This window comes from Larimichthys crocea, chromosome XIV (genome assembly GCF_000972845.2).
Source record: "Larimichthys crocea isolate SSNF chromosome XIV, L_crocea_2.0, whole genome shotgun sequence".
Classification (NCBI taxonomy): domain Eukaryota; kingdom Metazoa; phylum Chordata; class Actinopteri; family Sciaenidae; genus Larimichthys; species Larimichthys crocea.
In genome coordinates this window covers 6,248,279-6,276,140 of record NC_040024.1, presented here as the reverse complement: position 1 = coordinate 6,276,140, position 27,862 = coordinate 6,248,279, and the positions used below count along the sequence as shown (strand labels likewise).

At 43.7% G+C, this 27,862-nt stretch overlaps 2 protein-coding genes across 5 annotated transcripts in view; one reads left to right on the top strand and one right to left on the bottom strand.

The window, feature by feature from the left end:
• hdac8 (histone deacetylase 8) overlaps window positions 1-27,644 on the bottom strand; it is a 38,227-nt gene extending 10,583 nt beyond the window's left edge. Inside the window, exons 1-12 of one of the 4 annotated variants that reach the window (XR_003463703.1) lie at window positions 27,211-27,643; window positions 27,054-27,106; window positions 25,653-25,783; window positions 24,846-24,987; window positions 24,658-24,770; window positions 24,496-24,573; window positions 24,305-24,413; window positions 22,747-22,919; window positions 21,367-21,461; window positions 8,651-8,756; window positions 1,872-2,552; window positions 420-1,827 (exon numbers count right to left, since the gene is read on the bottom strand). Coding sequence is in view for 2 of the 4 variants with exons in the window: in XM_027287594.1 (XP_027143395.1) it covers window positions 4,699-4,826; window positions 8,651-8,756; window positions 21,367-21,461; window positions 22,747-22,919; window positions 24,305-24,413; window positions 24,496-24,573; window positions 24,658-24,770; window positions 24,846-24,987; window positions 25,653-25,783; window positions 27,054-27,106; window positions 27,211-27,324 (1,242 nt within the window). In the remaining 2 variants the exon portion in view is untranslated. Of the gene's footprint in view, window positions 1-419; window positions 1,828-1,871; window positions 2,553-4,318; window positions 4,827-8,650; window positions 8,757-21,366; window positions 21,462-22,746; window positions 22,920-24,304; window positions 24,414-24,495; window positions 24,574-24,657; window positions 24,771-24,845; window positions 24,988-25,652; window positions 25,784-27,053; window positions 27,107-27,210 lie in introns of those variants that run through there. The other 3 variants (XR_003463704.1, XM_027287594.1, XM_027287595.1) reach the window with 3 other exon arrangements.
• The window catches only part of LOC104935020 (butyrophilin-like protein 2), a gene marked incomplete at its 3' end in the record, with an annotated part of 550,859 nt that overhangs the window by 500,680 nt on the left and 22,317 nt on the right, over window positions 1-27,862 (top strand). The window lies entirely within an intron of this gene.

The window sequence follows — 27,862 nt, the reverse complement described above, 5'->3', positions numbered from 1 at the left end:
GTTTACAGCCCCATGCTCGCTCCCCTCCTCCACCTCCTTCTTCTTACTCTCCTCCTCCCAGTTTATGAGATAGAATTTCAATCGTCTCTCCTTTTCCGAACTCGTAAACGGTGTAATGAGTTTCATTTGCTTCGGCTACGTTGGGCTCAAACCGCCGCGGTGACCGCAGCAGTGTTCATAAAGATCACAGGGAATCCTTCTGTTCAGCACATGCCGAGCTCTGACTGGTTGGACTCTCGCTCGCTCTCTCTTAACTACATTTGGTGTGAATTTCCAGGCCATTAATTTGGCGTGTGGTGGAGGGGGGTGAACATCGCTTCTAAAAGGAAACAGCCCGACGTTTGCGGTTCCCTCTTTCAAACGCTCTCCATTAAAAAAGCAGCAGCGCGCCGCATAAATCACACAACAACAACAACAACGCTGCTTTTCTGTCTTTTTATTTCAACAAAACATGCTTAAAAAAATGGAAACAAACCCACAAAACAAGTCGACACAACAGTTAATTTGACAGACGTTAAAATATTTCTACACAAAAAAATTCATGTGAATTTGTAGATTTTTGGTCAAACGACGAGTTTTTGACGTACAAATATGTCGGGAATTAAACATGTTGGAAGTTTAAACGTTAAAAATGTTAAAAATGTGTTTTTATTTTCAGTCAGCAGCTTCTTAAAGATGCAATGTGTCAGATTTATAGGGCTCTATGTCAGAAATTTAATATAATGCACGTCATATTTCGCATATTTTACCGGCACGGTAATTTCTCCTTCGCGTTACGAAAGACAATGCAACCTTTAAAGACGGAAAGGTCCAGTTTGTAGCATGGGAGTCTAACGAGTTTAATTACTGTGTAATCACCTGAAAATTAAACAAATAGTGTTTTGTTCTGCAGACGGGTATTCAGTTGGTTGCAGCCTACAACTTCGTCACTAGATGCCACTAAATCCGACACACTGCACCTTTAAAAACAAAAACAAAGCAAAAAACTATCAACATTGACTCATGGTCCATCTTCTTCTGGAGCTTTTGATCTTACAGCAGAGCAAGAACTTTAGAAGACGGAGTTCGGAAAACCAGGCTGGGATGTTTCTCTGGTCACAAATTTAAAAAATGGGACTTGGCCTTAAAAACTCAGAGTAATCCCAAAAAACGGATCTGATTCATTTCTCAAACATCTCGAGCCTTCGCATGCAGCTCAGCTTCATCTGAGGAGGATTTTAAAAGATTTCTGGTGGAACGCGACGACGGCGGTGCCACATCACAAACTCTGAACAGCTGAACAGACGGACGTGGAAATAATCAGACACACTTTGAGTCTTTTCTTAGAAACGTTTCAGGATTTTATCGGCTTATAAAAAGAGACAGACTTTATGTATTCTTTAACAGATTAACTGTTTGTATTGCAGACTGGATTCAATGTTTTCATTGAAGAACATCTACAAACATAGAACCCAAGTGGCAACCTCTGTGGTGGTTGAGCAACCAGGCGTCATTCAGCTTGATTATCCACGTCTTTACCGATTTTTAGATTAGCCAGGATCTTGGCCGTCGTACCAGGCTGTAAACATGTTTATTTCTGCTGTGAAGTTGGACATTTGAACATGGGGACTTATGGAGACTGACTCACTTCTGGAGCCAGCCTCAAGTGGACGACAAGAGGAACTTTCCACACTGGAGGTTGCCACTTGAAGATTGTGACGTTTAAACATTTAAAGACGTTTAAAAGGATAAATTCGGACTTCGATGTTTGTTTACTGACCTGAACTGATTTTACTTTCGTCTCCGGTCGTGCCGGACAAGTCAAGGACAGCTGCTTTCATCTAAAACCTCCTAAAAAAGTTCATGTAAGGACAGCTGCTTTCATCTAAAACCTCCTAAAAAAGTTCATGTAATCTTTGTTTTTGGGGGGGAAAATAAGAAAAAATAAAAAAAACTTTCCCTGCATATTTTCCATTTAAAATTCAAAACTCTGTCCAGATGTTTTAATTTGCAGATTTCTTTTTGTTGCCCAGGGCTCTAAACAATGTGTGCAAACCGGCAGAACCCTTTTCCACACTGTTTATTAGTAAACTTTCCAAGTTTCTCAAGACTTGTCAAGACTCTTTCCAGACTTGTTCGGAGAGTCTAAACGAGGCGAACCTTCGTCGTCGTCTGTTTTAGCGCTCATCTGTCCCCCCGAGGTGAACGTGACACCAGACGAATCTGTTTTCCCCGTTTAAACGCCACACAAACATACATACCTTTCACCCCCCAGAAAACAAAAGGATTAAAAACAGTGAACATTGTACAGCAACCACCACCTCCTCCTCCTCCTCCTCCTATTAAACTGTTTTCCCCTGGAAACACTCAGCTAATGTTTTCCAAAACTCGGCTTCATCCCTCCCTCGTTCGCTCCGTGCCTCGGGGCCGAAGGGGTCCGCTCCATATTGTCTTCATTAAAGCCGCCGAGCGCCGACCTGGTTTGGAAACATGGTGTGGAAGGAGAAGGAGGAGGAGGAGGTGGAGGAGGAGGGCTGAGGCTGCTGACTCCTAAACCACATTCTTTAAATTCCCTGTAAACAAGAGAGAGAGAGAAAGGAGAGGGTAATTCAAACAATCGAGGAGGAGGAGGAGGAAGGAAAACGAGGTCAAATTAATCATTTTAATCAGATTAATCAGGACAGAAAATGAGATTTGACACATTTTAAACACAAAAACAAAGTAACGTCTGGCAGGTGAGCTCATTTGCATGCCTCCATGTCTGACACAATAGCTGCATTATGAAGTCGAGTCGGCAGTTTACTTTCTACGTTAAACCGCAGACAATGACACTTTGTCTATTGTTATGTTAAATTGCCTGATTGAGAAACATAAACATGTTGCACACACACACACACACCATGGATGAGTAATTGCTCTGCAGCGTTGAAGGAGGATGTCCTGTTTGTCGAGCCATTGTGGAGCTGTCAGAGGACTCCTGTCATGTCACGTTGCTGCCCGCGGCGACGACAAATGCCGGTGGAGGTTTTATCGCAGAGCGGGCTGGAAAAAGTCCGACTGTTCTTTAAAGCTTTGAGATGTTTGTCGTCTGAGTTTGTATCGTTGAGAAGGCGACTCCGCCGTTTGTGAACGTTTAGACGAACCAAAACACCAAACACTGAGACTGTCGGTTCATTTGTGGCAACATGACGCCGAAAAAACACACCAACATTTGAACCTGCCTCGACTTGTTCTTGACTTCGAGTCGTCTTGCTTGACTAGTCTCAAACCTGACTTGGACGTTGACCGAACTTCAAGACTCATTCTTGACCGGGAACTGACTCATTTGAGTTGAGTTCGCCTTGTAGTTATGAAACCAACATAAACAGATGTTTCCATCTTCTTGGCATCAGAAAGATGCCGAAATAACTCCATCATGATGCCGATTTGTCAGGTTCTGGAATCAAGTGACAGGCCCACATTTTCAGCCAGGTAGTCAAGTCAAGCACTCCCAACAGCAACACTCAAAGGGGACGAGACTCAGGTTATTAGAAAACTCAGGTGGATCTTATGGAGTCTTTGGACTATGGGAAGAAATACTTGTGAACCTCCAGAGAACCCACAGAGACAGAACGGACAGTCAGGGGCAACCACTGCCACGCAAATATGTGGATGCACTTCTTCCAGGATCCTGAGGTGTTCCCAGACCCAATGGGAAGTATAATCCTCTCCAGCAGGTTCTGGGTCTGGCCCGGGGTCTCAGACTGGTTGGATGTGCCGGGAACACCTCCGAAGGAAGGTGCCCAGGCATGTTGAGGACCGGTTTGGAAATGCACGTCCAGGTACAGGATTTTGCCTGGCGCCCAACTGGTAAAGCATCCAACTCCCTACGAATGGTGGTACTTCAAACTTTAACTCTAAAAATATCATCCTAAATTTGTGTTTTCTACCGCCTCGGGTAGTTTCCTGGTTACCCCATGTACGAGGGCTTTCAGAGACCTTTGCGCAGTGGTCCTCTATCTTGGCACTTTTCAGCTGCTTCTATCTAATAAAGGCAATAAAACCCCAAATAATAAAAGAAACAATGATGCTGTGGGATACTTTACTCAAACTGAACTTCTTTGATTGTGTTTCGTCTTCGTATTCGGCCCAAACGTGAACCCGATACTGGACTTTTCATCAACAATACAAATTGTACAATTGTTTTCTGTTGTCAACGGTGTCAACTCAGCACAATGGCTTCTTATTTTGGGTTGAGACTTTCCCTGGCCACATTACATAATTTGTCATAGTGTGCGCACCACAAATTCAGACAGTAATTACTGCAAATTGCAAAGACAAAAGGCAGTTATAGCTTCAAGTGAGTCCATAAATGAACTTTAAAAAGACCACATGAGGCAACTAAGGACAGGACAGTTGCTGACTTGAGTTTCTGGGGCAACGCTTGCAAACAATGCAAAATTTCTGCACTGTGACGAGAGGACGAGGAGGGGGGAAGTCTGAAAAATCACAACGTGTGCTAAAAACAGGAAAACTGTATTAGAAAAGAGGAAGTAGACCCACAGCAACAGGATATTTTCTCCAAAAAACCCCACAAAACCGAAGCTGAACTCTCATTTATCGAGTATTATATTCTTTCTTTCCCCTCTGTCTCATCCCTCTCTTCCTGAAGACGTGTTGGACTCAGATTTGGAAAGTTGCGATGGGCATTTTTTAATTTATTTCAGATGTTTTCACAGATTAACTGAAAATCTTCTTTCTTCTCCCCCTGCTCTCTCCATCCTTCTGCTTCTTCTTCGCTTTCCAGATGTGGACGGTAAATTCTGGTAAAGTGACGAGCGTCCACTGGGGCCTCTGATATTTACAACCTGCAAACGTTAATACATCACAGCATCCGTGGGTGGGTTACCGTACACGCGTACATGCATGTTTCACGTCTTGGATAGTGCGACTTCGGGTTGTTTTATTTCGTGTTCGAGCGTTTGTGACGTGGCGAGTATCTTGTCAGCACGGGGGGAGATTTACCGACTGTCGGGATGTTGCACACAAACACACTAACATGAAGCCTCTGGGGAAATCACGCTTACCGGAGTCTCGTAAACACACAGTCAGACAGCTGCTCCTGCCTCCGACAGTCGCCGAATAAAAATTACTCTTTAATTAATGCAGCAGCTTAACGAGCCTCCGAAAGAAACAACAGGAAAGACTGAATAACTCTCACAGATTCAGCCTTAAATGTTCCAATCGTCCAAATCGGTGAAATTTACCATTTCGGAAAACCCTGAAAGTCCCTGTGAAGGCAACATTTATGTTGAAGTGGTTCCAGTTTCTAAACAAACCTTGACACAAATGTTTCAACATAATGCTGCTGAGGTGATTTACAGACTTTATGACGGACAGATTTCTAAGTAGTGAAGTGCAAACTGTGGTTAGCTCGGTCAGTCGTATAACTAACTGAACTGACTCAGCCCGGGAGCCAAACCCGGCAAGAAAACCACCTCGGTAGGCTGCTGTATTCCCTGTTAGACTGGCATAACAATGACTGTGATGGATGCCGCGTCAATTAGCACTGAGCAGATCGGAAACAATGCGTAAAAACGACGAGAATCCGGGTTGATTTTCAAAAACAATGCGTAAAAACGACGAGAATCCGGGTTGATTTTCAAAATAAAACAAACTTAAAAGGGAATCTGTTTAACTACGAAGCATATTTACTCGTAATAGATCAAATTTGAGCCAGTTAACAAAAGTCTGGCGGTCCAGGGGTTAAAATGTAACTAAACACCCAAAATTCTGCTGACGAATTTTTAAAAAATGCAGCCTCCAAAATCAGCCAATAGTAAAATTCGACTGCAATAGCCGAGTTTCAACCAGTAGAGGGACGTCGCTGTGCATATTTATAGTAAATACTACAGTAAAAAGTGGTTTGAGGGTTTGAGTCTGTGTATTTTCTCACACTGTGCATGATTGTGGCACTCACAGTGACCACGTATTGTCTTATTGTGTGTGTGAGTGTGTTTAGTGTTAGTTTAACATATGGGTTTGGGATTATCTTCGTTCGTGCCAGCAGACGGCAGATGTGGGCACACAAAAACATGCAAACATACACACAGCCTCACATTGGCCGGGCTCTCTCATGGAAACTGATGTTTTATAAGCAGCACGGCGCTTCCAAAAACTCAAGAGAAACCACCCCGATGATGTCATGTTTGCCTCGAGGAGTGTGTGTGTGCATTCGTTAAGTTAGCAGACATGTATGCCTTTATTTTTTTTAAAAATCAGAGACAGATTGACTCCGACATTTCAAATGATAATAAACTAGAGAGGTTTTCTTTTTTCGGTGTCTGCTCGTTGTGCGGTAAGTCGGTTCGCGACAGAAGTCGGCTTGACGGAGAGCAGAGCGACGTCAAGAAAAAGAAAGACGACATAAAACAGACGTGACAGGTTGAAACCTCGACGAGAAGAAAGAGCAGAGGACGCGGGGGGAGGAGGAGGAGGGTGGAGATGAAGGAAAAATAACAACAAACGGCCACATGGGATCAATTGACGTTACATATTGTTAGCTATAAAATCAAATACATCCACGACGACGAGATCAGACTGAAAAACTTAAAAGCAGAATCGACTCTGAGCAAAGGCAGGAAAACAAGAACAAGAGATCTGATAGGAGAGACAGATGGGACACAGCAGCCAAACACACATTTTCCCAGTTTTCTCTCCGTCCATGCCTTGTCTGCATTTCATTTCTCCACCCCACCCCACCTCCACCAACCACCAACCACCTTTTATTCTCTCCGTCCGTCCGTTCATCCACTCGTTCCCTCTGTTGCCCCTAATAAAACCCGTATGACTGGAAACCAGCGATACTTTCAACCCCTCCGGTTGCGATGGTTTAATGCGAGCCAACAGGCTCGACTTGAATAAACTGATTTGAAGCGACCTGGGCGACGGCGGACTTGGAACGCCGTTTGGATAAACCACGCCGCCGCGTCCAACACAGGTTTGTTCCCAACAGTAAAGTGACCTGTTGTGTTTGGATCTATGAAGTTTTTAGCTGCTAATTGATACCATGTCCACGCTAATGCAGATAAAACTCGAGAACACAGAGTTTTCCCTCCGTCGCTTTGGCTTCCCCAACTGAAGTTTTCCACGGAAAAAGAGTCTGCCTTTCAAAAAACTAACTGAGCTGTATCAATATGCTGATTACCAACATGGCAGCTCTTCAACGGGGCGATTATTTGTTTGAGTGTAGCTTATTACATGATACAGGTGCTGTAAACTCGTCACAGTGAAAACAACGATTACGCCACGGTGACGTGAGAAGCTGGCCACCGGAAGATTTCACAAGAATTTGAAAGCTTTGGTGTTTTTTGCCAATGTACTACGGTATAGTAGCATTATTACGTGAGCTGTGGGGACTCGTCTTGGAGGTTCGGGTCCAGCATGGACCACAGTGTGTTCGTGCCGTAGACACGTGGCATCACGTGGTCGTTCAAGTGCTGTAGAATGAAGTAGCGGTGTCGAGAACATCCAGTCAGGCCAGAGATTTCTGCTGGAGTCAGGAGAAGAAGATGAGGACTCGCTGGGAACTCTGAACGGCTGGATTCAGAAACCAGGACTCCAGGACTCTGCATTTCGTACGTGGGGAACTGATTGAGCCACGAGGGCTGACGTTGGATCTCCAAAGATCTCTCTTATCTTAAAACAGCTGCTAAATATTTGACACATAGAAAGTCGTCAGGTCTCTTTTCTTTCTAAACAACAACAACAACAACAACAACAACAACAACTACTGCTTTGGTGTCTTTAAGCGGTTGATGTTCAACCGTTTCAACAGAAGCAGGAGGAAAGTCCAAAGTGGAGATAAAAGTCGCTGCATTGTTCGAAGTTGGAAGATAGTTTTGGCTTTTGTGGTTCGGACGAAACAAAATCCAAAACATAATTAAATATAGATTCAACATAAGTTTCCGACATAAAATACGGCGATAGGACCAGACTGTGGCCATATTTCCTTCCTCGCGGCCTCTTGCGAGCCTCCACCTTTTCATTCATTCATGAACGTTTCACTGACGGAGGCTAAAAGGAAGGAGGATTTCCTGTCGGCCCTGTGGGTGACACTTCAACACAACCGGGTCTTCTACATTCACGAGACGGCGTACGATGGGATTCAGAGGAGTTACGTGTTCGGAGAATGAACCCGCGTACCTCACCTCCTTAGAATAATTCTCCCGCCGCTCAACTCTTCGCCTACGTTTCACCCCGATGCCGGAGGATCCCTCCTGGGTGCTGTGGGCTGTCAGCGCCGAGACCAAACGGGCCCTTTAGGCTTTTAACCACACATAACATACGAACACGTATCGAAGAACGTATAGAAAGAGGAAGACGAGGAGGAGGGGGGGGGGATACCACATGTATCAAGAGGCAAAAGGCAGAGGGGGGTTGTGGGTAAAAGTGCGGGGTCAGCAGTGTATTCACACAAAAGGATGTTAAGAGCCACGGGGAAGAAGAACAAGTCATACTTTCATCCCACACAGAGACGTATAGAAACAAGAGCAGACACATGAAACCACAGATGAAAAGAGCCATGCGGAGACACAAAGAGGCTTTAGGTGAGCGAGGGTTCACGGAGACGCTCAAACACACCACACCTGTTTACCTTCATCCACCTGTGCATCCACACACACACACTCACCTTTGATGGTGCTGATAACCTGGTCCAGGTGTTTGGTGTCGTTGCGGTCCGGTCGACAGCTCGGGCTGATCTCCAGCGAGTAGTCGGGTCCGTACTCTGTGAAGAACTGGTGACAAAACAAGCACAACGACAATTTATATTTTTACGACGAGGCATGCGGATTTATGGAGGTTTCTTTCATTCCTCACATCTGTACACAGTCGCCAGAAGAACACTTTCTCTCCGTCTCGTCTGTTTGTTTTGTTTTTTTAAAGAATGCAGCTGCGTTCCTGGAAAAATGTCGAGACTTTGAAGACTTTGGATTGTGAAACCGATGTGGTGCTGATGAATATTTACACAAGCTCAAAAAGAAAAATATAATAAATTCTAAACAGTGGAAAACACATTGTTGCTCAACTATTTTCTTTCTGATTTAAAGTTTTAAAAGGTCCTGATTGGCAGCGATATTCATTAGTATGTTTTCATTAGTGTATAATCACCTGAATATAACAATCGTTGTGTTTTTGTTGAGTCCTTATCATAGAATTAAACGTTATGTACTTGTGTATCACAGCAGTTACGCTCAGCACAAATAAATTTAACCCAACGGCAATTTGCCGCGAATAACTTTGAGCAAAACGCGGCTCATGGTGGACGAACTCCTACCGTGACCGGTACCATGGATGGAAAACTCACATTTCGACGTCAAATCCATCCAATACTTGTCGAGATATTTCACTTCAAACCACACATGTGAACCTGGCGTTGGTACTAAAGTCAGGCGTTCATCAAAGTCATTGGGAACGATGGATGTCTTTACACAGTTTCAAAACAATCTGTCCAGTATTTGTTGAGATATTTCAGTCTGAACCAAACCGGTGGATCGTCCAACAGATCGACATTTCCATCCCTGGAGCTGAGCCACCACTGCGGCTACGAAAAACCCATCAGAGCTTTCAGATGGACACATGTTGCTCATTGTTCTGGGCTCGATGTGTTGTCTAGGAGTTGAATTAACACAAACAAATGTATGAGACAGTCATAGTCTGGTTCATGTAGAGAGAGAGAATGTAACACAATGTAACACAGAACACAGAGGAGGAACCACAAATCAGTCAAACCTCCACTGGACAGCAACATGAAGCAACAAAAACCCCCAAAAAGGACTGAGATGATTTCAGCGAATACCAAAGGCTCCTGGCATTTCGTGCAGAGTCGGACCGATTCCACAAAACAGAACCGGCCAAAAAAAAGGAAAAACAGGTGGAAATCCAGGGAGTGGGTTCAACCAGAAGTTAAAACCGGAGCACGTCAGTTGAAAAAACATATTTCCAGGGAATTTGTCGGGGCCGTGACTCAGTGCCATGAGAGCAAAACAAACTCGGAGGCCAGGCCTGACCACAAGTGCGTCAGTCCACTCGCAGCGACTGTTATGAAAGCCTTGGACTCTGAAGACTCAGCAAGAACATGCCGAACGAGCCGACAAACAAAAGACTCATATTCCTCTGTGCGTCTCGAAGATGAGACGGCGTTTCAGAACGACGGCTCCGATATTAAACATCGAAGTCGACTTTAAAAAACAGGAGTAAAGGGGATGAACAGACTGCTTAAAACGTGGATGTCCGTGACGTAACCTGAAGAACTCAAGTGTGGCCAATGTGGATCATCGGCGGACCTGAGGCGGGCTGAATGAAGCCTGGTTTCTCAAACGAGCCACCTGTAATGACGCCCACCTGTCAATCAATAACTCTAAGCCTTAATATAATCTGAACAGGTGAGTTCTATAAAAATTCACCCTCAGTACAGTTGAAATGTTTCCGGAGTCATTTCTCAAACTTAAAGGAACGGTCTGACCGTGTTCGAATGTAAGCACTGACTTTAGAAAATAAAAGTTATAAAGAACTTTTAAGTATATGTAGGATTTAAGCACGTCAACCGTCCAGTTATATATAAACGATCCACGTGAATCCATTAAGCTGAGTTTAAAATGAAGTTTAAATTTAAAGGTCCGGTGTGTCAAATTTTGGAGGCTCAAGTTAAAGAATACTTTAGAAATAAATATAATATCAAAAAGTCTGTTTTTATTAGTGTGTAATCACCTGAAAATAAGAATCTTTATGTTTTTGTTGTTGTTATATCTACAGACGCTGCGGGTCCTCTTCTATGGAGGTTGAACCGCAATGTTTTTCGGACAGTAGCCCAGAATGGACAAACCGAAGTTATTCCACGCTTCAGTAAGACAGAGAGTGAGGCAGGGGGGTTGTAATCAGTAACTACACACTGTCGGAGAAGTGTTGAAGATGTGAAATGATGGGCTGGATTGTTTTAAAGGATAAATTCTACCGGTACGGACACAACACTTCTAGTCCACGTTTTAAAAGCGACTCTCCGCGAATACATTTTTAAAAACAGTTTAACTATGCAGCATATTCACATATTTAGAAGCACATAAACCAGAAAAATTACCAAATACGAACAAGTTCAAACATTGCCGGTCCGGTTTGGAGTCTTGTCGAGAAACAAGTGCCGTGTCCGCGATGTGACGGAGACGTGCCGTGCTTGTGGGTTTCGCCGTAACAATGTGCAGCAGAAGTTGAAGACGGCCAAGAGGAAAACGGACGTGATGTTTGAGAGAAATTCAAGATAACTCAGATCTGGAAATCAATCGGCAGTGACAGAAGCCGTAAACATTCATACTAATCCATTCAAACATTATTAATATTAATAAAATCACGGTTCACTGATGATGTGCAAACATAGATTTTATGTTTAAGGGTCATTCTGTGAGTTTGTTTCTGAGAAAAAGTGACAAAAAAAACAAAACAGGATTTTTATATTTATTTTAAAGTAAGGCTGTTTATATATATATGTGTGTGTGTGTGTGTGCCTGTTTCCAATTATCTCCAATGAGTTTGTGTCTTACCTCCGGTCTCAACAGAACTCAACATGAGAGTAGTTACTTAACTAACACACACACATGCAATGTATTCCCATGAACCCGATGCTCTGTCTCCTGCTGTCCGACAACACACACACACACACACACACACACACACACACACACACACACACACACTACAGTCTCCTGCTGCTCGCCTGTTTGGTTTGGATGAGCGAGCGAGCAGCAGAGAGAGTTGCAAACACACACACACAATCCTAAATATCGATGAAGTTCGGAGATTTTCTAGATGGACAAAATGATAAAAGAGACTTTGATCCAGGTGACGTAGTGGATCTACGTCACCTGGACAAGGTCAGGAGACAGAAAACACCCGCTGACTGGCTCCAGTGTCTCTGGCAGAGACTTACGAGGAGATAAATAGTAGAAGGTCTCTGCAGTTATTCACCACATCACTGCATCATCACTCACTGTTCACGTGACGCACAGAGACTCTGTGACCTCCTGTTGACCCACACTGACCTGTGATCAGCTGAACGGTGTCTCTGTCATTCGTACGTCTGTTCTGACACTATGTAACTTTGAGAAGTACGTAACGCTTTACGGCACTAAGTCACACAGCAGCAACTATTTCACTGATTCTGGTGAAACTGGCTCAGTTCATGAGCTGCTGTTAGCTCATGTTAGCTCAGTTTGTTAGCTGCCATTAGCGCATGTTAGCTCAGTTTGTTAGCTGCCGTTAGCTAATGTTAGCTCAGTTTGTTAGCTGCCGTTAGCTAATGTTAGCTCAGTCTGTTAGCTGCCGTTAGCTAATGTTAGCTCAGTCTGTTAGCTGCCATTAGCTCATGTCAGCTCAGTTTGTTGGCTGCCGTTAGCTAATGTTAGCTCAGTCTGTTAGCTACTGTTAGCTCTGTTTGTTGGCTAATTTTAGCTCAGTTTGTTAACTGCTGTTAGCTAATGTTAGCTCAGTCTGTTAGCTGCCGTTAACTCTGTTTGTTGGCTAATGTTAGCTACTGTTAGCTCTGTTTGTTGGCTAATTTTAGCTCAGTTTGTTAGCTGCTGTTAACTAATGTTAGCTCAGTTTGTTGGCTAATTTTAGCTCAGTTTGTTAGCTGCTGTTAGCTAATGTTAGCTTAGTCTGTTAGCTGCCGTTAGCTCTGTTTGTTGGCTGCTGTTAGCTACTGTTAGCTCTGTTTGTTGGCTACTGTTAGCTCTGTCTGTTGGCTGCTGTTAGCTAATGTTAGCTCAGTCTGTTAGCTGCTGTTAGCTCAGTTTCTCAGCTGCTGTTAGCTCATGTTAGCTCAGTTTGTTAGCTGCCATTAGCTCATGTTAGCTCAGTTTGTTAGCGAGGCACTGTGGGAGTGTTGGTGTTTGTACCACAGGCGTTTTAAACCACCGGGTAGAGGAGGAGGAGCCGGAGTCGTGCCAGAACCGGAGCTCTGCGATACATAAGTTAACATCATGGGTCACGTTAGCTGCTGAACTCGTCTGTAAAGCTAAAAATAACACATCCACTCACTGTGTTTTGTTAGCGATACTGTTGGCAGGCATCAACACAGACGTGAACATGTATGTGAAAAGGTTCAAGGGTGTATTTATGTGCATGAGTCCATCTGTGGACAGCAGTGTGTGTGTGTGTGTGTGTGTGTGTGTGTGTGTGTGTTTTCACAGGATCTCCAGCTATGAAGGATGCCGAGCGGCACAGCGGTGGGGAAAACGTCTCGGGAAAACAAATGGACTGTCTGCGATCAAGCTGCTATCTAATAAATGTTTTCAACGCGGAGAAAAAAAAAGAACGGCTCGATGCCCAAAAACACGTACACCGCCCTCCCCATCTCCATCTGGACTCTCTCCACCCTCCATACCCTTTTTGTTAGATTCATCTGTCGGTTCTCCTTTTAAAGGCATCGTACCTACAAAACAGTATGCAAACATTTGGACAGCTCAAAGCAAACCTGGGTTTGTAGATTCGACTGCGACTGATGAGGAAGGACGGCGCTCGGGAAGTCTTTAACTTCATGTTCAGCAGTTTGATGTGATCAAATTAACTTTTCTAACTACAATAAATAAAGAAATACAATAACACCAGCGCGTGTAGACGCAGTGCAGTACACTCAAACATCTTGTCGAGCACTTACAGACTTCATTTGTGTTTTTCTGCATCTATAAAAAGTGATGGAGCCACGTACATTAAGAATTTTGTACATATCTGGCTCCCAACAAGCAACAACCTCCATGGACATTAAGTGAAGCCAATAGTGAAGTGCAGGTCCTCTAACGTCCACCTGAGGCTGGCTCCAGAAGTGAGTCAGTCTCCATAAGTCCCCATGTCCAAATGTCCAACTTCACAGCAGAAATAAACATGTTTACAGCCTGGTACAAAAAACAGTTTTGGTCTCTGTAGCTAATTTCCCCGTTCATGACAACTGTACTGAGGGTGAATTTATATACAACTCACCTGTTTAGGTTATATCAAGGTTTAAAGGGACGCTTTGATAGACAGGTGGATGCCGTTACAGGTGGCTTGTTTGACCAACCAGGCTTCATTCAGCCCGCCTTAGATCTATGTCTTTAGCCAGAGCTCACGCTATGGAGACTACGTCCATATTTATACAGTCTGTGGTTGCCAAGTTTGTTTCCATTTATTTGCATATTTAGAGAATTTTCATGCACAAATTGAAAATCTGCAACCAAATGTCCAATGTTCAACGTTGGGTTTATAAAAGCATCTATCATCGGCGTAAAAACGTGACTGATGATCCGATCTTCTCTGATCAAACCCGCCCATGAACTCGAAACACAATACGACAAATGCAATGCAGGAAACGAGACAGGAAACCAACTCTCTTCAGCTCATTGTTGGAACGTCCCAACATTCACCCAACACTTTCCCTCCCATGACTCAGTCAAATGAACTACAAGCAGCAGCACGGCATTTGATTACCGGAGATCGATAAGAGATGCCTGGAAGTGGAATAATCACCTTCTTTCGCAGAACATTTTCTCATTTTGTAAACAGACAAATTCCCCTCGGGAACACACTCGCACACAATCTACTCTGGTGATGTTTCCGGTCATTGAGCTTGTGACTCTGGGAGCCGACACATCCCTGACGGCAGCGAGGGGCAGGACGGGAAGTGGCTGCAGACAGGAAGAGAGGAAGTAGGAAGTAAAGAGGCGGGACGCTTCCCTGCTGCCAATCTGGGACCAGAGACGTCCTCCCTTCCTGTGTGGCTCTGAGACACACATTTGTATTTACTTGTGATGACTATAGTCGTGAAGTATGCCAATGGACAAATGAAGATACACTTCCGGCTCCAGACTTCTGAAATCTCTGACAAAGGAGTTGGAGATGTTCTTTGCATGAAACGGCGAGCAGAAGTTGATGACGCACACCCTTAAATGCAATAAACCATAACGGACTGTCTAGAATCCAGAAAATGCAGCATCTAGTGGTGTAATTGCTGAATGCAACCCCCTCACTTCACCCTCTCCTTCCTTGCATGAAGGAGAAACCAAAGTTGAGGCAACGTCAGACGTCACGTTTACAGTTATCCGATGATAAGACCGGTCGATTCCATCCCGAAACAGGGACTATTCCTGTTGGATTCATGGACGTAAACTCTTGATACTCTACTCGTTGTGGTCTGACTTTGTTTATTTCATAAAGCAGCTTCTAAATCTGAGTCTGACGCTGCAAAACAGAGACACCGAGAAGTTTATGTCCAATGATTTGAGGTTGGAGTGGTTGAGTGACATGGACAGCGAATGAGAGCGAGGGAGCGCCGGTTAATCAGCAAAATAAAAAGTTGTTTTTAGAACTCTTCCACAGTTCTTACATTCAATAAAAACACTAAACTTGGTCCAAATGAGACCTTAAAAGCTTTGTAATTGACTTAACTTTGGTGTTTTATAGAAGTGTCAGATCTACAATTGTTAAAAGGTCCAGCGTGTAGAATCTAGTGGTGAACTTGCAGATTACAACCAATTGTAGAGAACCCAAAGTGGGTGCAAAACATGTGAAAGTACCTATATAAAGCTACTGGTTTGTTGAAACATGAACAGTAGTTCAAGCTTCCTCTGAATCTTTAATGTTCGAACGTTTGGACTGTTGAACTTCATGTCGCCCAGCGTTATTGTTCGGGGTTGATAACATATCTGCACATCACGCAAATCCAGGTGCCACTTTCCGTTTGAGAATATTTTTAGCTCATAGTAAATGTGGGTCGTCGTGGGCACGCCGTGGAGACAGGAAAGAGAAGAGCGACAGAACGAGGGGAAGGTACAGCGTGTGACGACGGATACGAGCTGGATTCACACCAGCGTCGACGCTGCTGCGAGGACGTGGTATGTGTGTGCTGGCCTGCTGAGGCAGCAGGGCGGCCGCAGGAAGTTTGGATCTGTGGTTTGTTTTTTATCAGAGCTGCACGGCTGGGAGGAACTCAGCTGCTGGGAAATGTCTGATAACAGGATTATAGGAGCAGGAGAGGAAGAAACATCACACAAGTGTCGGCTGTCTATCTAACTGAAGGGTAGAGTGCACAAACATTCACTTCATCAGTGATAATACTGAAGGTGAAGTCATGCTAACATGCTAATATCTGGGATGTAACGTTTTTAAACCGAGCTAACAGCAGCTAATAAACTGAGCTAACAGCAGCTAACAAACTGAGCTAACAGCAGCTAACAAACTGAGCTAACAGACTGAGCTAACAGCAGCTAACAAACTGAGCTAACAACAGCTAACAAACTGAGCTAACATTAACTAACAGCAGCTAACAAACTGAGCTAACAGCAGCTAATAAACTGAGCTAACATGAGCTAACATGAGCTAACAGCAGCTAACAGACTGAGCTAACATGAGCTAACAGCAGCTACAGCTGTCAGCAGGTTACTTCACTGTCCATCATAAACTCTGTAAATCACAGAGAGTTGAGGCGGAGCAGCCGGAGGACATCAGAGGGAAAACCAGAAAACATTTCCTCCATAAAATATGATCCAGTTTCACCATCCACCTGATTCCAAGTCTGTGTAGCATCAACATGATTTAACATCTGTTAGTTTATGGCAGAAAATGTTGCTTTAATCAGAGCTGCTTTGACATTATAAGTGTTTAAACATGACAATGTCCTCAGAGAAGAAATAACAACAAGTAAGATGAGGGACATTTTCTCCAAAAAACAAAGTAGACTATAAAAAACAATCCCCATGTCTGTCCAATCAGTAACACTAACTGACCTTTGACCTCTGTGCTTATTCTTAGCAAGCCCCGTGTTGTTGCCCTCCGAATCACACACAGATTGACTCCACCAACCGTCACACAATGGAGGGTCAATGAGGATCAGCTAAACGCTAACAGACAATACAAGTCAGCGGGGAGGGTTAATGACTTTCGATCTCGCGGCTCGATTCCCAGTTCGAAGTACAAAAGGCACTTTTTTTGTGTTTTTATAAGATCTCGCAGACGAATACGTGTGACAGAAGCGGGGCCATTGTGTGGGTTATCTGCAGTGTAATATTTTGTCTGGTAATCAGTGAATATTACAGCACTATTGTTGATGTGACTGGCCAACTCTGACTAATGTTTGTGTTTTTTAGACTACTATTTTTATCGTCATATCGTCCAGGGTTTGCTGAACGCTCGCCCCTCTTGTGTACTGAGAAAAAGAAAAGTTGATTTAAATTCAAAACAAACATGGTCAACAAAATATTTAGAAAGAAAATCAAACCGAGACAAATTTGTTTGGATTGATTTCAGACTTGAAAAAACAAACAGTCTGTAGTGGCTTTTTATGGATGTTCAAAACTAGACTTATGGACGCATTTCAAGTTAACGATTCCAAAGTTTCCCATCCATCCATTTCCATATGTTTATCCAGGGTTGGTTTCAGCAACGCATCCCATCTCCTTTTGGGGCGATCCTGAGGCGTTCCCAGGTCAGATGGGCCATACAGTCTCTCCAGCAGGTTCTGGATCTGCTACGGGGTCTTCCACCAGTTGGACGTGCCTGGAATACTTCCAAAAGAAGACGCCCTGCTCCCTCTAGATGTCAGAGCTCCTTACATGATCTCTGACCCTGTACACCCAATGGAGCGAGTTACTACCCTCCAGCGAAAGAGTTTAAGTATCTCGGGGTCTTGTTCACAAGTAATGGGAAAATGGAGTGTAAGATGGACCAGTGGGTTTGAAGGTGGAGGAGGTGAACCTGAAGATTTCGCAGTCCATCTACATTCCAACCCTCAGCTATGGTCATGAGCTTTGGGTAGTGACCAAAAGAACAAAAGTCCTCCGGACTGAGGGCTCTACTCAGGTGGCAGTTGTTACCTCCAGGTGAAGGAGTTCAAGTATCTCGGGGTCTTGTTCACAAGTGATGGGAAAATGGAGCGGCAGGTCGGTGTGGCGTCCACACTAAAGTGAAAGCTGAAGGCGAAGCCTGACTTTCTAGTCCATCTACGTTCAAACCGTCACCTATGGTCATGAGCTTTGGGTAGTGTCCGAAATAACTAGACGGAGGATACAAGCGGCCGAAGTTTAAAGTTGTTTCCTCTGCAATCGAAGGCAAATTTAACATACAATGAAACGCACAAAAAAAGTTATAAAACAGGCCGGTGCATTATCTGACTAATGAATGTGTGCATTCATGTGGTTTGCTCTACAGTAGAACACACACACACACACACACACACACAGAAAAGGGTACAAAGGTAGTTTTTGTTCCCCGTGTCGCTGGAACTTCAGCTTTGCTTGGTCATCATGGATAAATGCCCCTCTTATCGAGCACAACGGACACACACACACACACACACACACATTCCTACCTTACCAACAGTGGACTGTCATTGTACACCTACCAAGTGGTGACTGGTGTTTCTGGTCAATTTAAAAATAACAGAAATATTACGCTACCGAGAATGACACACACCCGCAGGTCCAAAAATAATAGAAATAATAGAAATAATAAACATTAAGGTCCAAAAATAATAGAAATAATAGAAATAATAAACATTATCAGAGAGTTTTAGACACGATTCTGTTGCCATGGCAGCCAGTTACTTACTCACTTCTTTCATGTATTTTCAACACTAATCTCCTGGACTTGACCTACTGAGATTTATCTGTTATACTTCCCGATACATTGCTGAAATAAAGACCGGAGATGAAGCTGAGAAGTGAGGAGATGGGGAGCTATCTTATCATGGGGAACGTAAGATCTCCAATAGGAGTGGAGAGCTAACGGAGGGAGTGCAGCATCACACAGACGTGGCTGAATGGACTAATTTCAAACTTGCTGGGAACTCTGGACGGCTGAAGAACCACACATAGCAAAGGAAAGGTCTGTGGACCACAGGACGGAGTCAGAACCGGGTCGCTACTGGATAGACTTTCTTACGTGGGGAGCCTCATTTTAGCATGATTTCAGGCATGTCCCACAGAAAATGTCCCCTGTTGGCTTTCTGGTTCCCTGTTGGCGAATGCGTACCGACGACAAAGTCCACAGTTAGATAGGTTCGCAAGTGCATACACACATCTGTGTATTGCCGTGCAGTGCTGCGACCTTCAAAACAGACCTATATTATCTCCGAAATTGGAAAAAGGAGCCAATAAGCACTTTAATTTTCAGTGTTCGGGTGTTTGTTAGATTACATTTTTGATTTCAGGGAGAAAAGGTGTGTGTGTGTTTGTGTGCATGAGTGTGTGTGTCCTTGTCTTCATCATCTGCGGCAGCTGCCCGCACTGATAGTTGCTTTGTTTTCAGTGAGTGCTTCTTAATGAGGTCAAAGGCTATTTAGGGCCATTGGACGCCGACGAGGAGAAACAAGAGGTACCTTTATCGCGGTCAGAACACACACACACACATATATACACACAGGCACTCACAGCTATTCATTACATTCGACCAAGACAAGGTCCAAAAAATCAGTCGCCGGAGAAAGAGAGTCTTTGTGTTTGTGTGCGAACACGGCATCGGGAAAGACAGACCGGTCTACTGGTTTCTATTTGGAGAGGACGTCTCGATTTGATTTACCAGTTAGCATAACGAGAAAATGAGTACAAGTGATCGCACGTCTTCTCTTTTACAAACAACGCCGGGATGTTTTGCTTCCTCGCGACGGGTTCCCAGCAGGTTTTTTTGTTTACGTCCACTCTGTGACCTGATTACGGCGAATAACCAGATTAAGTTCCACTTAAAATGTTTACATGATTCACAGTGACCTGATTTTTTTGGAGGTCTAAATGTTGTGTTAGATAATCCTGTTAATGGCGGCCTTCGGGAAACATTAACAAGAAGGAGGAAGATGAATTATTAGTCGTGTCATTTTGTGGTTTATACACAAACATCAGAAACCAGACTACATTGTTTACTTAGTAATTAAAAACACTGGCAATTAATCTGATGCTTTCTTTCAGCCGGTTTCATAATTTTAAGGTGTTTATATGTGAATTAATTTATATATAGAATAAACAAATCATTAAAAAGCATGTTAAAGTGTCAAATCAGATAACTTTCTACAGTGTAGTTCTTCATCCTGGGCTTGGCAATAGTCATTTTTATTGTTTAATTTCTCAGTTCATAGCTCTCATATCAAATTGGATGATAACAAAGTTCGTTTCAACACTTAATATTATAAAATAAGCAACTCCAGAGGAAACGTGGCTTCAAGTTCAAGAAATTCAAGAAATTCAGTCCATCTCTACGATTTCTGCTGGATACCCAATCAGAAATCCAAATTTCATGGGTCTCAGCCAAGCAGCAACCTCCGTGGATATAAAGTGAAGCCAATGCACAAGTGCAAAAAAACTGCAGTTCCTCTAACGTCCACTTGAGGCTGGCTCCAAAGTGAGTCTGAACCTAGATCTAACCAAACCTTAACTATAGAGTTGTCACATTGGAAAACCAATCAGAGAAGTGAAGCCAATGCAAATGTGCCAAAAACCTGATACCGAGTTAGCTGAACTGTACTGAGGGTGAATTTATATACAACTCACCTGTTCAGATTATATTAAGATTTAAAGTTATGCAGGATTAAGAGCGTGGACGCTTTGACTGACAGGTAGGTAGGTGCCATTACAGAAAACCTGTTTGAGCAACTTTTGCAACTTTTCAGCGACTTTTAAATTAGCCAGTAGGCCGTCAACAGATTTTGAGAAACTTGTGGGTGACGCCACGGATACGTCGTCCAATCTTTATACTGTCAGTGGTCTCTGCAATCTTGCCGGAGAAAGTCTCAGTCAGTGTTTGCGAACTGATCAGGACAATCATCTAAGGACAAAAACGTCTGTTTTGAACCATCAAGAACTCAGTGTCATGTTGAGATAAGCTCAACCAACTAATTTCACTCATTAGTAAAGACAACAAACAGATCTTAGTACCAATATGTTGGGAAATAAATAACTCAAGCTTCACTTATTCAATGTGGAATTAATCGTTGGATTTCACTTGTCAGAATTTAGATTTCTTCAATAACAACTCACAAACAGTACGTTAAAAATTTCAACTTAATCCCAGATGAGATGGAAATAGAGGAGCCAGTGTTAGATGAGGCAGACTGAGAGGAATTGTCAACACTAGTACCCTTCTCTCTCTCACACAGTCTGAGTCACCTGAAGACAAACCCCTTTATTGAGAAGCAGACGGCCATCTTTGATTAGATGGAGTGAGTCAGCAGACAGTGAACACAAGGGGGTGTGTTTGTATTTTTATGTGTGTGTGTGTGTGTGTGTGTGTCGGCCTGTGATTTTGTGTGACAGTATAATGAATGAGCGCGTTTGTGTTCATGTGGGAATATGTGAATGTTTGTGACTGTGTGTGTGTGTGTGTGTGTGTGTGTTGTCGTACCTCGTGGTCCGGTATCTCGGACGAAAGAGTCTTTCCCAGCACTGCTGCCGTCAGGTAGGTCCAACAGCGAGCCGTATTAGCCAGGTTATAACCTCCTGGTGGGAAAGAGGAAGTCACAGACTCAAAATTAAGAGAGGTCCTTTAAGTTAATCTGATTACGGCTAACTAACCCGAAGTTGCCACAAATCAGCAGATAACGTCTGTTAAATCATGTCGATGCTACACTGACTGACACGCCGCCAACTATTTCACTGATTCTGGTGAAACTGGATCATATTTTATGGAGGAAACGTACTGCTTCCAACTGTAGCTGCTGTTTGCTCAGTCTGTTAGCCGGGACTGTGAGCTCAGAGCACCGGGGGAGTGTTAGTGTTAGCACCACAGGCCAAGGTCATGCCAGAACAGGAGCTAAGTAAGCGGGCAATGTAACCGGGCTCAGCAGCCTCTATGGACATAATGGCAGAGGAGAAGAGAGTGAAGAGGATGCTGACAGAGAAAGCTAAGAAGAGATAAAGGAGAGAGTGAGCGAGCAAGAAGCCGCCGGACAAAAGTAAATGTGGGACTGACTTTTAGTGGTTGGTGAGAGCTTGGTGAAATAAAAGGCTGAAAGACAGACGCCGGGCTGGGCTGACTGCTGCTGGACTAGTCAGTGATATTAGCTGCTGCTGGGTCTGCTGCTGGGGACCTGGATGATGATTGGCTGGTAGCAAAGTTGTCGACTTGTCTAGTTTTTTATCCGTGGGATTACACTAAATCACAAAAATACCAATTTATCTTTAAAACTGTGCAGGATGTCACATAAACTAGACGTCAAGATGAAGAGGGAAGTAGAAGAACAAGACGTTTTCTAATCTGGCGTGGACGTGGTATTCATCAGATTGAAAGCCAATAAGACGCTCTCTTTCACGCACACAAAAGACAAATTGAAAAGAGTGAAGGATGAAGAGGATGAGTAAAATTAAGAGAATGAAAAGAACCAAGACGGAGAGGAGGATATAACTGAGAGAAAGTATGTAGGACAGAGGAGGCGGGGGGAGAAAGGAAGAGAGGTGGGATTGTAGTTGAGTAAAATGGCTTCATTGTGTTGTATAAGTAGTAGCTATCATCTGGCCAAGGGCTGAAGGGTCTGGAACATAGCATGGTGTGTGTGTGTGTGTGTGTGTGTGTGTGTGTGTGTGTGTCCATATGTGTGTGTAATTGTGCACACAGCGATTGAATGCAAATACAAAACACAAAAAAAACATGCATTTACCTTTTATTATATCTTAATATACACATGCACATATATACACAAACACATAATCCACACACGGATGTACAACATTGACACACTAAACACCAGAACACCAGAACACCAGTCAGTAAAATAAACACACATACCTCCACCCAGCAACAGTGTAGGTAGCTGCCACCCCAAGACATACTGCAGACACTTGCCCACCCCCACCGGGGTCATGTTAAAGGAGCACATGGGGTCGCCCGCGATGGTGTCCGCGCCCAGTTGCATCACCATCGCCTCCGGGTTGAACTGTGCCCGCACTTCCTGCATCACACTGTAAAACAAGACAGCTGTTTACGAGTAGTTACCCACCAAAGGTGCAGGCTGGGCCAATCAAGAGACAGTATGTTTTAACCAGCTTCTACTGTGGACCCCATCTACAGTCTGTTCTACCAATCATAAACAACGGAATTCTAGTCAACAGTCAGTTCCACCAATCATAAGCAATGGAACACTAGTCAACAGTCAAATCCACCAATCATAAGCAATGGAACACAAGTCAACAGTCAGTTCCACCAATCATAAGCAATGGAACACTAGTCAACAGTCAGATCCACCAATCATAAGCAATGGAACACTAGTCAACAGTCAGATCCACCAATCATAAGCAATAGAACACTAGTCAATAGTCAGTTCCACCAATCATAAGCAATGGAACACAAGTCAACAGTCAGTTCCACCAATCATAAGCAATGGAACACCAGTCAACAGTCAAATCCACCAATCATAAGCAATGGAACACCAGTCAACAGTCAGATCCACCAATCATAAGCAATGGAACACTAGTCAACAGTCAGATTCACCAATCATAAGCAATGGAACACTAGTCAACAGTCAGATTCACTAATCAGATGTGATGGAACGCTAGTCAACAGTCAGATCCACCAATCATAAGCAATGGAACACCAGTTAACAGTCTAATCCACCAATCATAAGCAATGGAACACTAGTCAACAGTCAGATCCACCAGTCATAAGCAATGGAACACCAGTCAACAGTCAGATCCACCAATCATAAGCAATGGAACACTAGTCAACAGTCAGTTCCACCAATCATAAGCAATGGAACACTAGTCTATTATGGGGTTCTGCATGATTTTGGATCATTGCGTTAACTGCAGTATAAATAAAACCTAAAAATATCAAAATCAAATCTACATTAGAGCTTACAAGCAGTTTCTGTAACAGCCACTAGTTGACTCCAAAAATATCCTTGGGTTTTGGAAAAATCAACGACTTTCCTTTCAAACTACATCAAATTAAAAATTTGACAGATAATTCCAACATAAACCTTTCTCCTCCTGGAAAACCAGTTTTTTTTTGTTTTTTTTTTTAAATGAAATGCTGAAACCTTATTTTTAAGTTTCACTTTTGGGTACAAACTGTTCTTAAGTGTTCAGCCCTCAACTGGAAAATTCCAAGTTGAAGCTCTCACATTGGAAGGACTCCCGCGCTGAAGAGTCCTTGATAAAACGCTGAAAGGCACTGCTCTACGCGTGACCCTGACCTCTGGTCTCTGGTTGAGGGGGGGATGCGGTCAGGAGTTGGAAGGGAAAATAGAAGTTGTCCTCGGGGATCCATCAGGAAAACATTTTTAAAAGTTGCCTCTGAGCTGCACTGGAAATCCCTTAAACTGAACTCCACACTTGTGTACACGTACCTGGTAAAAATCTGGTAGTATCGGTCATCCTTGATGCCGTCCTCAAGGGGGACATTTACAGCGTACCAACGGCCTTTACCCAGCCCCGTGTCACACAGGTCACCCGTCCCTGAATGAACACAAACGTATCTTACAACTGAAGCAAACACACTAACAACATATCTAATCTTTAGACGTGCACACGTACGGACCTGGGAAGAATCCAGGAGAGAACTTGTGCAGGGAGACGGTCATGACTTTGGACGTGAAGCTGAAGGCGTCTTCGACACCTGCGGCGAGACGAGGACAAATCACGCATCGTGAGCTAAACTTGTTCCATTTTATTTACTTTTAGCACTTGTTTTTGGCGTTACCATCTCCGTGATGCAGGTCGACGTCCACGTACAGGACCCTCTCGTACTTCTCCCTCAGTCTGAGAATCCCCAACACGGCGTCGTTCACGTAACAGAAGCCTGACGCCTCGTCCCTGTTAGACGAAAGAAAGGGAAGGTCTGACCTTTGCCTGGAGCGCCTCCTACAGGACCTGAACAGGTGGACTTACTTCTTGGCATGGTGCCACCCTCCAGCCCAGTTGATGGCCACGTCACACTTTTGGTCCAGCAGACACTGGGCCGCCGTCAGCGTGGCGCCACCTACTGCCGCCGCATAGTCATATATCCCCTCCACCACTGGACAGTCGTAACCTGGAGAGGGATGAAACGTCAAGAGAAGAAAATAGGAAGCGAGGACGACAGAAAACGAGCGGACGGTTTGGCTGGAAAACAAATGGGTAGCAACGAGCAGATGTCTCGATGCAGGAAAAGGTGGAGGCGCTTTGCTTTTGCAACCAGGCGGAAGGATGGAGCGAAGAACAAAAGGAGGAAGTTAACAGAGGGATGAGTCGAGGACGTAAAGAAGAGCAAAGATTGGGGTGAGGGAGACAGATAGGGGATGAGTCATGAAAACAACGAGGGCGAACTCCTCCCGGAAGGATGGATTCATCCAAGAACAGCAGACCACGGTGGAGTCTTTCCGACAGAGTCCCACCCGTCCTCAACCAAAGGTGTTATTGATGTAGTATTAATATTATTATTAATTCTAGGACATTAATAAAGTACTTTAAAATGAATTAAAATGACATTTAATCAGGTGGTAACGCCTCGTCTGTCTGCTGTGTACTCAGTTTGACTCTTGTGTTATACCGCCCCCTGCTGTCCACAAACAAACACTGCACAAAACTTCTCAAGGAGCCACTGTTTGACTCAAAATGTGTCGATGAAGCTGTTTTTTTTGTCTCTTATAATCTGAATTCTGCTGCGTATCGATGATATTTCCCATGCCGGGACGTGAACCTGCGACATTCCCTCACCCAGGCCATAGTCGACTGACTGCGGGTCGTCGTTGTCCCCGTCCTGGCTGATCTTGTGGAGATGCTCCAGGTACGAGTCTGTGTGGAACTTTGCCATTTCCTCGATGGAGGCCAGCCGAGGTTTGACGGTGCTGACACAAACAAAACAAACAATCATTCGTATTTAAATTACTGCATTTATATTTAAACTATATTCAAATGTGCAGAGAGTATTAATATTAAAATACTACATGCTGCTCACTCAATAGCTTTTATAAAGGAGTAACAGAAGAACTTTTACTACTACTACTACGTCTTTTACTACTACTACTGCTGCTGCTGCTCCTGCTCCATCTTCTTCTTATTTTAGTACTACTTCTTTTGCTGCTACTACTACTACAGTAACTAGTGCTGTACTGCTACTCTGATTACTGTAACCGCTTCTTTTAGTATTAATACTACTACCTCTCTTACTACTGCCTTCTTCTATTACTACAACTCTGTCCTCAACTACTACCACTTCTTTTACTACTTCTACTACTACGTCTACTAGTATTACTATGATAATTACTTCTACTAGTACTGCTACTACTGCTGTGTCCTCAAATACTACTACTACGTCCTCAACTACTACTACTACTTTTACTACTACCACCACTACTGCTGTGTCTTTTACTACAATAACGACATTTTCTGCTACTACTGTTACTACAATTACTAGTTATTACTAGTACTTTTTTACTACTATTAATACTACCTCATCTACCTCGTCTTCTACAATTACTACTACTTCTTTCTTGCTTTTATCAATACATTATGTACTACAACTACTTCTTTCAGTACTTCTTGTACTTTGACTGATGCTGTTGACAAGTGTCAAGAGCCGTCGGTCTCTGAGCTGGTAAATAGAATATGTGAATAAAGACAGTGGAGACACTTCAGCGTCAATAGTCTCTATTTGTCTCTGTCTTTTTGTTTGTCTCTATTTGTCTCTGTGTGTCTCTGTGTGTGTCTATATTTGTCTCTGTGTGTCTCTATTTGCCTCTGTCTGTCTCTGTGTGTGTCTCTATTTGTCTCTGTGTGTCTCTAATTGTCTCTGTGTGTCTCTAATTGCCTGTGTGTGTCTCTAATTGTCTCTATTTGTCTCTCTGTGTCTCTAATTGTCTCTGTTGGTCCGTGTGTGTCTCTATTTGTCTCTGTCTGTCTCTCTGTGTCTCTAATTGGCCCGTGTGTGTCTCTAATTGTCTCTGTGTGTCTCTGTTGGTCTGTGTGTGCCTCTATTTGTCTCTGTCTGTCTCTCTGTGTCTCTAATTGTCTCCAATTGTCTCTCTCTGTCTCTGTGTGTCTCTAATTGTCTCTCTCTGTCTCTGTGTGTCTCTGTTTCACCATGTTTCAACATTAAACTGTCTGTTACTGTCTCACCTCATGTGTTGTAGCAGTCCGTAGGCTTCTATCAGTGAGTGGACCATGCTGGCCTGTGGATGAACACATGAATAAAGGCATTAAACTACAATTAAACTACAGTTAAACTACATTAAAGCGGTGCTGCAGTGTAAACGCTCCCCTCATTCAGACTCACCCGGTTCGGTACTTTGGACAGAGAGTCGCAGGTCTCGATGTACTCCGGGCTGTACACGTACGCCACTCTCCGTTTGCCGCAGCTGTCTTCATCACTGTCCGCTCTGCAGCTCATCTACGGCGGGTAAAGTTCGAGCGGTTCGACGGAGAAGGTGGAGAAACAACGAGAGCCACAGAGTCCAGCTGCCGAGTCCGGAGTCACACCGTCAACAGTCCCCTCTGCGCGTCCTTCTCACCGGGCTTCTTCCTCGATTGGCGGGAAAACGTCGACGATAAAAAATATAAAATATAAACAAACGTTTTGATTAAAAATATCTAATTTAACGTGGATATACTTCGACGGTTCTGATGAGGAGTTTAACGGAGAACCGGCTCCTAACGTTCCGCGCGCGGACGTCCGTTTTATGGTGGAACGCACGCGGAGCGAAAGGCATGCTGGGGCTTCTTGTAGTTTTTTATCCTTTCTCTGAAGTGGCTAACATTTAAAAACAGTTTTCCAAACTTTATTTTATGGCTGTATTCGACTTAATGTTGCAACATTTTCACCATAACCTGCCACAAAACACGACATGGTCCCTTCCTAAGGAAGAATTAACATGTTGGGTCCATGGAGGGATAGTAGAAATGTATTATTTTAATATAATAAATAATTT